At 34.1% G+C, this 13,177-nt stretch overlaps 1 protein-coding gene across 7 annotated transcripts in view; it reads left to right on the plus strand.

Moving 5' to 3' along the window:
• The window catches only part of LOC127837566 (catenin delta-2-like), a 69,564-nt gene that overhangs the window by 14,516 nt on the left and 41,871 nt on the right, over nucleotides 1-13,177 (plus strand). For 4 of the 7 annotated variants that reach the window (XM_052364772.1, XM_052364802.1, XM_052364813.1 and 1 more), the window contains exons 4-5: nucleotides 2,612-2,629; nucleotides 5,581-5,711. The exons of 1 other annotated variant lie outside the window; for it this stretch is intronic. In XM_052364772.1, coding sequence (XP_052220732.1) covers nucleotides 2,612-2,629; nucleotides 5,581-5,711 — 149 coding nt within the window. Of the gene's footprint in view, nucleotides 1-2,611; nucleotides 2,630-5,580; nucleotides 5,712-7,599; nucleotides 7,836-13,177 lie in introns of those variants that run through there. 2 more of the 7 variants (XM_052364791.1, XM_052364839.1) reach the window with 2 other exon arrangements.

Genomic DNA, 13,177 nt, shown 5'->3' on the forward strand with positions numbered 1-13,177 from the left:
GTTACTGTATCTTTAGACTTGTTGAAGTGAGTTCTTTATTTGTTATCTCTCATGGTGATTATTGCTGAACCAGCAAAATAAACGTAATATAATAAAAAAAGGCTTTGAACACTCAGAAATATATATTCAACCAAAATAGGTGGCTATCTTTTGTTTTATTATTCTTTTTCATTGCCACTGTGACTTGTTAAAGTTGTGTGTAATATAAATACTGATGTTACAGAATGGATAAGTAGTGCCAGACAGATTCAAAATGTTTAGTTTCCCCCCTGGGCTATTGGGGCAAATAATTGATAGCCCAACATTTTTTGACATTAACAGCATACTTGCTTATTTTCTTGAAAATGCTGTTTCACTAACTTGTATTAATTATGTAAACAGAAGAAACATATCTTATATCGATAAAATATAGACACATACTGTCATACTAATAGAAAGTGTGTTATTCAGATAAAATAATGTGTAGGATGGTAAAAATGGTATGGTTATAGATGAGTCATATGAACAACAAATAATAATAATACAAATAAGATAAACACATTAATGTCTGGAGTAGTTACATGTAGTAGTCACTTGTTCATATCAGTGATATCAAAGTCATCATGTGACCTGCAACTTGTGTGCTTAGAGCACCAGACTGAAAGTCATCTTAACATTCTTGGTGACTCTTCATTTTACTTTGTACACGAGGTCCAGAAGAATTAACTACAAAACTGTTAATATGCAATTCTTGATTTCAATCTCTCCTGGCAAGAAAGCATAGTTACTGACCTTAACAGTTAATACCGGTAGTCTCTCCATCAATCCCTACATTAATTATTTTATTGTAGATCAGATTTTGTTAAGAAGTTGCTTTTATGGGGCCATTTTAAATAACATTGTCCCTTTCACATGACATTGTCTTCTAGCTGATCATAATTCATGCATAGGTAACATGATATTTTATCCTTTGTTTTGTTATTTTATCCTTTGTTTTGTTGTGGAGATTGTTAATTGTTGGCTCAGGGACAGACATATAATGATGCATCTTGATTTCGATGTTCATGACTGGCTATACTCATAAACAGTATTGATAACCAGATCTGTTTAAAGGTACCAAACCCTATTTGGAATCATGATTACAAGGAAAAAAATAAATAATGGGGTGCAAACCTAGGACCTCTAGAAGCAAAGTCTACTCCCTATCACAACACCTTGCAGGCCTTTGTTCTCTGTACTTTAAAGATTGTGCTGATAATATTTTTGCGATATTATCAATGCATGTATTTGAAAATATTTTAAATTGTTTTGAAAATTGACTGTTAAACATGTGAATGTATAACGCTTTAAACAAGCTGTCGTTCCAGCAGTGGAATCGTTGCCTCACTTTAATAAATAGCATTCGAACCTGAAATGTATAAAGGTCAGTTCATAGTCAGTAACCAAATCATTATATAGATGCTATTGCGCTAACTATGTGAACTTGCTGTTTATTTTTATCAGAAAGATATTAAATGTACATGTAGATATTCTGCGATATTATTATGGTATGTCAATCAAAAAATGATTTGCGTGTGATGCAGCTAGGAACTGTTCAGAAAAAGGTGTTGGCTATCTTTGATCTCATAGATATAACTTTTGACTGTTCATCAAGATCAATCACAATCAACACCATAGATCTTTAAAAAAAAATAATCTTGTTTGAAACTATGACAAATGGTATGTAAAATTGCATTATTCCTAACTATGCGGAAGCGCCACTTAACTTTGTGATATCACTGGCTCTCTGGATCGCGATTGCGATAAATAGGTATCACAATATAACTTGTCAGGTCATTCATGCATACATATGTTTTCATTTGTTTGGTAATCTCAAAACACATTATTTGCCTACTTTATTGCATGTGTTATATCCATTTGTTAGAAATTGGTGTAAAAGTATTATTCAATGTTAGAATTTTTAAATGCGTATTATTACATTTGTAATCCGAAAAGAATTGCCGGGTTTTATTGTTCACTTATAGCTAACAAACTCTTATCACAAATAAACATATCTCAAATCTATATTTGTAATCAAGTCTTAATTAATTCATTATTTCTATCAAGACTATAACAAAATAAAGACGGTAAACTTTATAACATATTTACAGTCTGTGTTAAAAAAATGAAAATAATATTTATGTTGATACCAGACAGCATAATAAATGTTTTGGTAAAATAAACCATGAGCTGTCAGACTCCATGTATCTAGTGTTTGAATCTCTTTCCCCTTAGGGTCATAGCTGTCGAATGTAATAATAGTTCATGGATGTCTTATGTCTAACCATCAGGTGAAGGAGTGACCAATTAACTGTGTCTCTGATCAAAATACATATTACACAAACTCTGTGATCTAATACGAATAGTTTTAATATATTTTGGATATTTAGTTATTTAGAATACTACTACATAGATTATCTACAAGTTGTCAGTTAATTTCTTTAATATTTGGTTTCTCAATGTGATTTTGTTGTACAAGGAATTTATATTGTGTTTGGGATAAAAAATATGTATAATATGTGTGACTCACTGGATACATGTAACAATGGATTGATAACAAAGGAATAGTAATCTGTTGAATACATTTTTACAGAACCCAGCCGTGTCTACAGTAAGTGAATAAATGTTTGTGTGGATATATATTAGTCATTTGGGCTAAAGTAGTCTCATATTATCTAGATGTAAATCTAATGTAGATTGATTAATATATAGTTGTCTTAATGGTTAAATCCTGTTTTGGGTGGCTTATTTATAACTTTTACCCACTCTTGACAACACATTCCTGTTTTCAGTGCAATAGTATTGTAATGATATAAACATATATGTTCAGCAGGTGTCTGTAAAAGCTGTATTCCATTCGCGCCACCTAATTATGGTAGGCCTTTAACTTAATAGATAAACCATAATTAGTTGCCAATGGAACACTACTATTACGGACACCCTGTCATTTTAAAGCCTCACACAATTGCTTTGGTTTACAAAAGTTCTAAAAATGAATATGGTTAATCCATAGTACTCTATCAACACATTGATCTTACATTTTAATCATTTATGATCATTGAGGTATATTATGCTGTCAATTACTGAGCCAGCCAGATTCAGTTCAGAATCAGATAGCTCACACATGTGCCATGACCCTGGTACTAAATGAGCCTTGCTTTGGAAAAACCAGGTTAAAGGGGCCTTTTCACAGATTTTGACATCTTGTAAGGTTTGTCATTAAATGCTTTATATTGATAAATGTAAACATTGGATCTTAAAAGCTCTAGTAAAAAATCAAGAATTAAATTTAAAAAAGGAAAAAAAAGTAGCCGGTACCAGGGCTCAAACCAGTGACCCCCGGAGTCTTGGAATTAGTCTGAAGTAAAAACGTATTAGCCCTCTCGGCTATTTCGCCGGGTATTAACAGTTTAAGTATTTATACCTTATATAAGCAATCTTCGTACTTTTGTAAATTTAAACGACAACAACAGAGCTCTCCAAATTATTCAATCGTTTCGCGATGCAACGCGTTATAATTTTTAGGTTTTCAAATCGTCAAAAGATACATATAATGGCTATATTGAACTATGGTAAATGTTCAGTAATACTGTTTCCTCACAAATATCATAACTAAAACGAAAATTTGCGAATCTGAAACAACTTTTTTCAATTTTGTCAATTTACCAAACCGTGAAAAGATCCCTTTTAATGCAAGTGCGTTAAATGTCCCAGATTAGCCAATGCTGTTCAAACAGGCTAGCCTGTGACTACAACTTCTGCCAAGACTGCTTTTACGTTCAGTAAAGACTTTCTTTAAACGCTTTAATTCCCTAAAAGTGTTACATGTTATTGTCATCCTTTACACGCTGCACTGGGACCACACTATACACACATGCAAGGAGCTCGGTCTTTCCAACCACAGCCTCACAAATAGTGTTACATACATTGTCCACATCTTTCTATAACCTTGTATGCCAAAGTACAAGAAACATAACATTTCTATTTAGTTGTAGAAGAGTTGATACTATTTAATATGAATCTTTCATAAGATCAGACACATCACCCAAACCACATTGTGTACTATTGATTAAGGTGTTTCCATAAGTCATGCAACATGCCTCTTATGCATTGTTCAGTAAACCAAAATAATTCCTGCCATGTACTTCCATGTACAACTGTGCAAATATATCCTATGTATTGTGTTACAGTCATTTGTCTGACTCACAACTGTTCTTTTGGTGTTAAACAAGTTTGACCTCTCTTTGTGTCCTAACCATTAGAGCATATCATTGTGTACACCAAAACAATACAGCCACATTCTTCTGCAGTCTGCTGAACAACTTTCCCTGCTTTTGACATTTTATATGCATCTTTGCTTACATGTACATGTAGTACATTCAGCTTTTTGTATGTTTAATTTACAAATATGTGAAATGTTAAGTTTATTTTGCATAATTGTTTGCATAATGTATTACAGTTTTCTAAGTCCAATGTGTTGTCTAAGTATAGGTAGTCCATATCAATTACAAAACATTTTTTTTATACTTTCAGAATGCTCATGAACAGAATTGTTTATTTCCTTTCCTATCTTGTTAGAAACCTATCTTTAATGAATAGCTGCAGAGTTATGTCTAAAATCTGAGTGATGGTTTATTAGTGTTAATAGTTTTCCTATGATGCCCCTCTTTAAAAACAAAAACGGTCGCACCGTTTGCCAGTAAATCTATACGTCTGTATAAGTACAAAATGTATATGAATATCCAGCAGAAATGTATGACTAAACAATATTTTTGCCATATATTGATAGATGATACAATTTCTTGGCACAATTATAATTTAACCATCATAAGACAATGCTTATTGTGTGACACTAGTCCTTCTCCATAAAATTTGAGTAGCCAGTTATATTTTCAAATTAGCCAGCGACTAGAAATTAAAACGGAAATATTTTTTGTAACCGGTGAAATCACCAGCTGCCGGTGTTTCTGGAGAACACTATTGCAACTCAAAACTGAACTAAAGCCATCAAATAGCTTGTCATTAGAAGATTTTAGTCACAAAAGTGGAATGTGGAGGCATCTTTGCCTTGTGTGCACATGCCGTGTTTGCATTTTAATTAAGTTTTACCTGATTATTTTATCTGCCTTTCTTCACAACTAATGTTATGTCAAGTAGGTTAATTTGCAATTTCCCTTCAACTTCTAATGTATAATTGTAACAGCATCTTTAAATACTGGTTTGAATGTGGAAACTTGTCTCTTAGTTACGAATAAGAAACTGATGATATTGGAAAATTGAGTTTCATTACTTGTTTACTATTTAGTCTCTTTCATTCAATAAATATGGTAAATTTATTAATTGAACATTAGTTTAACAAAGTCAAAGATGCTAAAAATCGTATGTACACACTGCTTTCATAATACCCATAATTATGATTTATCATCTCTCTGTTTGTTTCCACTGTGCATTATGATTCATCATCTTTCTGTTTGTTTCCATCGTGCATTATGACACTAACCCCAAACCCTATTTCTCCGCCTTTTGTTGTATTTCACCTGTTTTGCTTTTCTTCATTTCCAGTATAGGATAGGTTCGGAGACCGAAAGCATGAATAGTATAAGTAGTACTGATGATACTTTTCAATGGGGAGGACCCCAGGACGACTCGCTCCGTTTTGGAGACGAGTCACACGGTCTCATGGACTCCTGCTTGTGAGTATCTACTCGGAGCGTTTACAACTAATACCCATGTAATCTCGTGCTGCCTAACAAGCAAAAACTAGTTAGCTCCCATGTGCTTCAGAATGGTAATGAATCCATGTGGTTACGGGACCTCAATGCATCTTGTGTTATTGCTTGAAATATGTTGTGTTTTCGCTTGTAATCTTGTGTTGTATATTTGCATGTTTACTTGCTTTGCTTTGTCATGTGTTTCAGTTTCACAATTTATGTTTATTTATCATGGTTTTCATGTTTTGCTGCTTGATGAAAAATGCATATCAATTTCAAAAATATGCTTTGATTCTCAAATGGATTAATATTATTCCTTCAATTTTCTTTATAAGGACTTCATTTTGTTGTGCCATCCTCCTTGTTTGCTGAAGTAGTCTTCATGAATCTCCTTTCACTATATAAAGTTGACCAATATTAAATACTTATAATGCTGAATAGTAATTGAATGCCTTCATTAATTCTACGTAATTATGTTCTGTTATTTTCGGCCATTATGTAATCATATCTAGATAGTTATGGTCTCTTAGCACTCCTACATTAATTTCTGCATAGATTAGGAATTCCTGACCTGTGGTTTCAGGTTATTGTTTACTTAGTTCGACCTCTATTGTAAGGCAGAATTTGAATGGTTGATTAACACCTCGGTATTTTGATTGGGTGATTACTGCATATTTGTATAAACTTAATGAGTTGTGAATACAAGAAATTATTTAATAAGTATTCCTCTCGAGAAAATGTAAATTGAAACTCCGTAAAGACTTGTAAACCTCTGTAGCAGCATTCTGTTTGTTTTGTTGTGAGTTATTTGGATTAACAATTAAAGAAGACAGGTTATTGTAGCTAGTAAATTCCATCATGTGGATATTAAATTCTGGATTGTTTGATATTGGAGTACTTTCAATCATGGTGGTTTGAACCTTATCGTGCCAAAATGGGTCTAATGCCATATGCAGCAAGTAAAGCTCCAGACCAGCCTGTGTATTTACAAAGTCTGGTACCCTGTCTTCAAATGAGACCATGAAAACTTGCATTACTTTATAGCAGACAGAAACTTTGGACCTGACTGTATAAATGTCACTTGTATATTTAAATAGAAATTATATAATAAAAGTTAAGAACGTTTTTTTTTTTTAATAAATTAAGAATGTCTGGAAACATAGGTATTTGCCTATTCCATTATAATATTGAAAACTTTTTTTTGTTTTTAGTTTGATCTGTTATGTTTACTTAAACCAGGATTAACCTATTTATGCCTAGTGGACTCTCCCATCCTTCTAAATTGGATCAATTTATTTCCAAAATTAGGGATGTCTAGTTTATTTATTTCTATATTTAGAATATTTCTTACAGAAATTCCTTTAAGCAAACTGCGCAGACCCAGATGAGACGCCGCTTCATGCGGCGTCTCTTCTGGGTCCACGCTGTTTGCCAAGGCCTTTTTTCTAGACGCTAGACATGAATGGGATAAGCAAGATATATTTGCCTGTTGTTTGAATGCAAATGATGAAAATGCCATTCTTTTGTATGGTTCTATATGTCATTCATGTGACCCAGTTGCTCAAGTATTCATATAGCATTAGCTGTGTCATATGAGAATGGTTCGTATGCCATTATTTTGCCACCAGTGTAGCTCCAGGTCAGCCTTTGCATGAGCGCTGTCCTTAGTAAAATCACTCAAGCTTTTGTGGTCTTAAAAGTGCACATGGTAGCTGCCAACCAGACTGCACAAATGGAGAAGATCTTTGCTGGCTGCCTATAGAACGATACCCTTTTTGAATGATGCAGCTCAAATTCTAGCGGAATGTGAAAGGATTGCCCTGACTTTTTAGTTCTATTTTAGACACAGTCACAGCTCAATGATCTGAAGTAGTCACCTACTTGCTCTCAGCGGCAGTTTGATTACCTGTGTTTGACATGTTTAAAGTTAACCGAGCATTACTGTCTGTGTTATTGGTGTTACAAGCCGGTTTTATTTAGGAGTTTATAGTAGATCTATCGTATATTGTGAACACTGGATGAATATTTATATAAACTAAAAAAAGTTAAGTCACTTACGAGTTTTACAATTGGATTAACTGCTTCCGAGTGGATTTATATGCCATGGTAAGGATTGAGACACACATTTATGTTATCTTGAAGGTAGACACAGCTTTGCAAAGAGGTACTTCATGTTTTGTTTCATTGTTAATATTGACACACATTCCAAATGTTAGTAATAAACCCAGCAGAGATCCACTCAGTCCTGTGTTTAGTTAGCCATTCAGGTGTACCAATTATGTTTTATGATGATCTGTCAGCAAGCAGAATATTTGAGTATGATTCAATGCTTATTTATTTATCTTAAGGACATTTAGGTTGGGACATAACCTCATATGGGAAATAAGGATAGGTTATACAGATATCCATTTGTTGGTGAAGAAACCCATTTTAAATCAATCTGTTATGCCAGTAAATCAAAAACAATTAAAACTATAGAAAACAATATAAAATTAAAAAGTATGAGTCAATGTATTACAATATAAGTTTAAAAAGTATGAGTCAATGTTTTCTCTTTAATTGTTGATGTATTTATTACAGTGGTAATGCAAAGCAATGGTTATGAGGAAATTTTGTTCAATAATTTACCTATTGTGTAAGCGGTGTGAAGAGTTCTTAAACATGGTTAGTATTGCACTATTCATGTGGAAATAATGTTTTAGTGAGTCATTATTCAGTATTTGCAATTGCATCCGTAAGCCCTGTCTCAGGTAGGAGAATATTTAAATGTATGTGCTTCAATTAGATGCTTATTGATGTAAACATCTACTTCTCGCATCAGTGATCATAAGGTGATAAAAATCATACAAATATTGAAAGCTTTCTCAAACTGATATGATCCTGCTTTGGAAATGTCAACCAATTACCCCTCTGCAACTTGTATTGGTAAACTGTTAACCCTTTGCATGCTGGGAAATTTGTCGTCTGCCGAATTTCTAAAATTAACATTATCTTTGTTTTTTTTCAAAGAATACTATCAGAATAGCAAACAGTTTGGATCCTGATGAGACGCCACGTTCTGTGGTGTCTCATCTGGATCCAAACTGTTTACAACGGCCTTTAAAATTCGGTTCCAACGCTGAAAGGGTTAAACAAAGTAAAGGTTTCAACTTTAAATTTGTTTTGTGAAACAAAAAGATAAGAATTTATTTCCTTAGAAGTGTTTCTTAACACGCCCATGAGTTTGTTGCATCATTCCTTGTTGGATTCTTTTTCTCCAGAAACTATACAATGTAGCAGTAAAAGTAGTGGCTTGGTAAATGATTAAAAATTAGACAACAAGTAATAGCTTATCTTCAACCTAACATAAGCCTTGCAATCCAGAGACATTGTATGTTATATCAAATGGTGCATTTCTTATGTTGAATGATGTATTATTTCTGGGCTTCATCAGTCACCCAGAATAAATAGCTGCATTTTGTTAACCCTTTAAGCGCTGGAACCGAATTTTGAAGGCTTTTGCAAACAGTTTGGATCCAGATGAGACGCCACAGAACATGGCGTCTCATCAGGATCCAAACTGTTTGCTATTCTGATAGTATTCTTTGATTTTTTTTGAAGAAAATGCTAATTTTAGAGATTCAGCAGACGACATTTTAGCAGACGACAAATTACCCAGCATGCAAAGGGTTAACAACTTTCCCTTTGGGTTTCTTGTTTCTGTTCTTTGTGAGCAGGTTCACATTAAGTGGTTTTCTTTCTGTTTGCTTATTCAATGCTGTATGAGTCATTTGACTTCAAATTTATGAGGTATTTAACATTACATTGTAATAAGGCATGCAGATAAAACTGAGGATGATTTCATGCTTTCTGGTGTAATATAAATCATTTAAATGAAAGAAGAGAAATGTTATATACAATATTTTTGTTCCTCAGAAGTCGTTAAATAAGATTCATTAATTAGTACATTATTGTTGTAAAAAATAAGGTTTATGCTTATGATGTGCATTCAGTTCTTTATTCTTTATTTGTTAAATCAGTGATAAAAATCTTAATTAGGGTGGGTTTTAGAGCCTAGTTATATATTCTGTATGTTAAAATAAATAAACTACATTCTAAACAAATTAGTAGGTAAAGAATTAAATCTGGGTATATAATTTTGTACATGATAGTTCAGTGAAATTATTTTTGTTAAAGCTTTTTTGTTCTGAGAGATAATTGATGATTTACAGCCATTTACTTGATAAAGATATGAGCTATAAGATTTTTGTATGGACTAATGCAAATGTTAAAACCATAAATTCTTGTGTGTATTTACAGCCTCTAATGGTGTGAAATTATACTCCCTATTAAATACAAGAAATAAAATAGTCATATATGGCCACATTACTGTCAATAAAATATTGATAACAATTGCATAGATTTGTTGCCATTTCTCAGGTTGACCTATGTTATCAACCGATTGTAAATGGTTTATAGCTCCGCAACACCTTTGGCTTAATTTTCTTCATGTTAACCTTACTTGTCACAGATCAACACAGGTCTTCGATGTCAGCTGACAGCTTTTGTCTTGCTGTACATGTTGTTCATTATTAGCTTGACAAGTTATACGCTTTTTATTTCCATTTATAGCAAGACAAGTGTTGTGAATTTGAAACTTTATTTATTCTGATGGTCCCAAAACTGTTCAAATAATGCCTTTCAGGCTGCATCTCTTGTGCCATGATGGGCTTGGCAGAGGTCAAAGTTAGCCAAGCCAAAAAGTCCTCCACAGGTTTATGTTGAATGGGGCTGTTGAAGACTGTCATAATTACAAAGGGAAGCTTTTACATTTGGTCATTCCCTGAGCTTACATCATTCTGTCCGCTTTCTTTTTTTAAAGAATTGTGTTAATTTTTGTTGCTTCGACTTTCCCTTTTCGTTCGAAGCATCCATTTTTCCCGGAATCGGCAATTCATTTTCTAAATTGGTCTTTCAAGTCGCATAGCCACCGTAAAGGGAAGTTACTCATATCTACTTTTTTAGCCAATCAAAATCGTGTTTCTTGGGAAATAAGTTTATAGTGGCTATGTCAATAATGCCATAACTCCGCCCATCTTATTAAATGAAAATTCCGTACTGGTCGATGCGATAATGTTGTATCATAACATCTATAGGTCATAACACGGCACGTTTCAGTGATTCAGTTATAACGTAAATCGCCGATTAACCCAAATGTTCGAAAAAGTCTGGTGTCAGTGAAAAGCGTGACAAATTAAGACATTACATCATTAGCCATGTGGATTATAGACCTAAGCGGTCGTCATTATCCCCTGGGGCCTTTACGGTAATTGTTACCTGTGTTATCTTATTGATGTTTCTGGCGATTTATACGGCCTGAAAACAGGCATTTAGACTGTGCATTTGAAAAGCGTAGGGTCTAATTTTTTCAATCGCCAATTTCATGACAATCTTATTTTTAATCGCCAGCCAGGAATTGCAATCGCCAATGGCGATTTCGGCAATCGGTAACGCTAACGTAGATAATATACAGTCCAACCCCTCTTAAGCAGCCAGTCAAGGGAAACGGCCAAATTGGCTGCTTAAGCGGGTTGGCCTCTTAAGAGGGGGTTGGGTCATAGGGAGTCTGGAGTTGATGAGTGCATGGCAAACTGTTCAATTTTTGTATAAACAAAATGGTAAATATGTGTTCATATACTAAACAATGTATAGACTTAATAATTGTATTTCTTCCTTTCTAAAATCAGCTATAAAACAAAATTTTCATACAAAAAAATATTATTCATCTTTCTAATCATCATCAATATCATCATCAGAATCAAGTCAATGAAAAAGAATCATTCTCATGATTCATTGTTTACACAATGCGCGTTGTATGGTCCCAATGCACTTAAGATGGGAACAGTTGTGAATCAGTTATGCGTGAATAACTCCCGTGTCACTATCAATCGATAATTTAATTGGTTTATTGCAGTTTTATGTCTTTGTAATACCTACCGCACAAATTGGTCCCGACAGTGATCTCCTCCACGATAAAATCTTCGCCAGTTACTTAAGAGACTGATTATAGCAACTGGGTGTAATCCTCCTGGCAATTGTGCTTTTCATGCATAAATTATAAAAACATTTTTTCGCCGCGTAAAGGGTTTTATCAAAATTAATATATTGAAATAATTGTAAATATAAAAACAAATATTAATGCTTTGTTTAATTCCCAAATGAGAATACCGTAATCATTTGTAATCCGAAACACACTCCCGATTGTTTTATGTTAACGAGATGTTTACAAATTCTAGCATAAAAAAGTCCATATATATTTCCTTTGTCCCGACAAAAGCGCGCGAAAATTATGCACCAATGTACAATGTCACGTAAAAAGCGTGAGTGTATTGATTTTTTTATAAAAATATTGTAGCACAGAGAACATGTAGATCAGTTGATTTCGGCTAAAAGTTTCATTGTTCTTTTTAACTTTTAATTGGCCGATAATTGTCATAATGTGTGCTTGAAATAGTATGATTCAACAACTACAAATAATATATTATAAATTAATTATCTCTTTTCCAGTAAAAATAGGTGATATTCGCACATGCGGAAACAAAAAGATCAAACGGTCGCAAATTGCTTTTAACCCGATATCCCGATAATCCGCCAATATTTAATTGCAATTTGCAAACTGGCTGTCAAAATGTTTATCACACAACACGCTTCAGTACTACAGAGCCTAAACCGCAGACTGGAAGTAAGTATGGATTTTATCGCCATTGCGTTGGAGTAATTTTGCCAATGTACATGACTGACTTACTCGCGCGAGACCACTCATATGGGGGAAATTTAACATTTGGGATGCAAAATAGCTGGCCGCTGGCCGGTGAAACGGGGTTACCGCATAAGAGGGGTGCATTATATAGTGTTTATCGACGGTCGCGGCACACACCGGCCGCCTACACGAGGCGACCGGCGATGAGGGGTGACCGGAAGTAGGGGTTGGACTGTAAAACTATGCAGCATCCATATTGGCTGAACATAATTATATTTTCAACTTGTTCTGCTCCAATATATGTTCATGTAGTTATTGCCTTTTTATGCCCCTGTATCGAAAGATCGGGGGTATATTGTTTTTGGCCTGTCTGTCTGTCATAGTATGTGTCTGTCTGTCTGTCTGTCTGTCTGTCTGTCTGTCTGTCTGTCTGTCTGTCTGTCTGTCTGTCTGACTGTGTGTCTGTCTGTCTGTGTCTGTCTGTCTGTCTGTCTGTCTGTCTGTCTGTCTGTCTGTCTGTCTGTCTGTCTGTCTGTCACAAACTTTAACCTTGGTTAAACGTTTGCAATAACTTTTGTAATATTGAAGATATCAACTTGATATTTGGCATGCATGTGTATCTCATGGAGCTGTACATTTCGAGTGGTGAAAGGTCAAGGTCATCCTTCAAGGTCAAAGGTTAAACAAAATCAAAGCGGCGCATTAGGGG

This window comes from Dreissena polymorpha, chromosome 1 (genome assembly GCF_020536995.1).
Source record: "Dreissena polymorpha isolate Duluth1 chromosome 1, UMN_Dpol_1.0, whole genome shotgun sequence".
NCBI classification, from domain to species: domain Eukaryota; kingdom Metazoa; phylum Mollusca; class Bivalvia; order Myida; family Dreissenidae; genus Dreissena; species Dreissena polymorpha.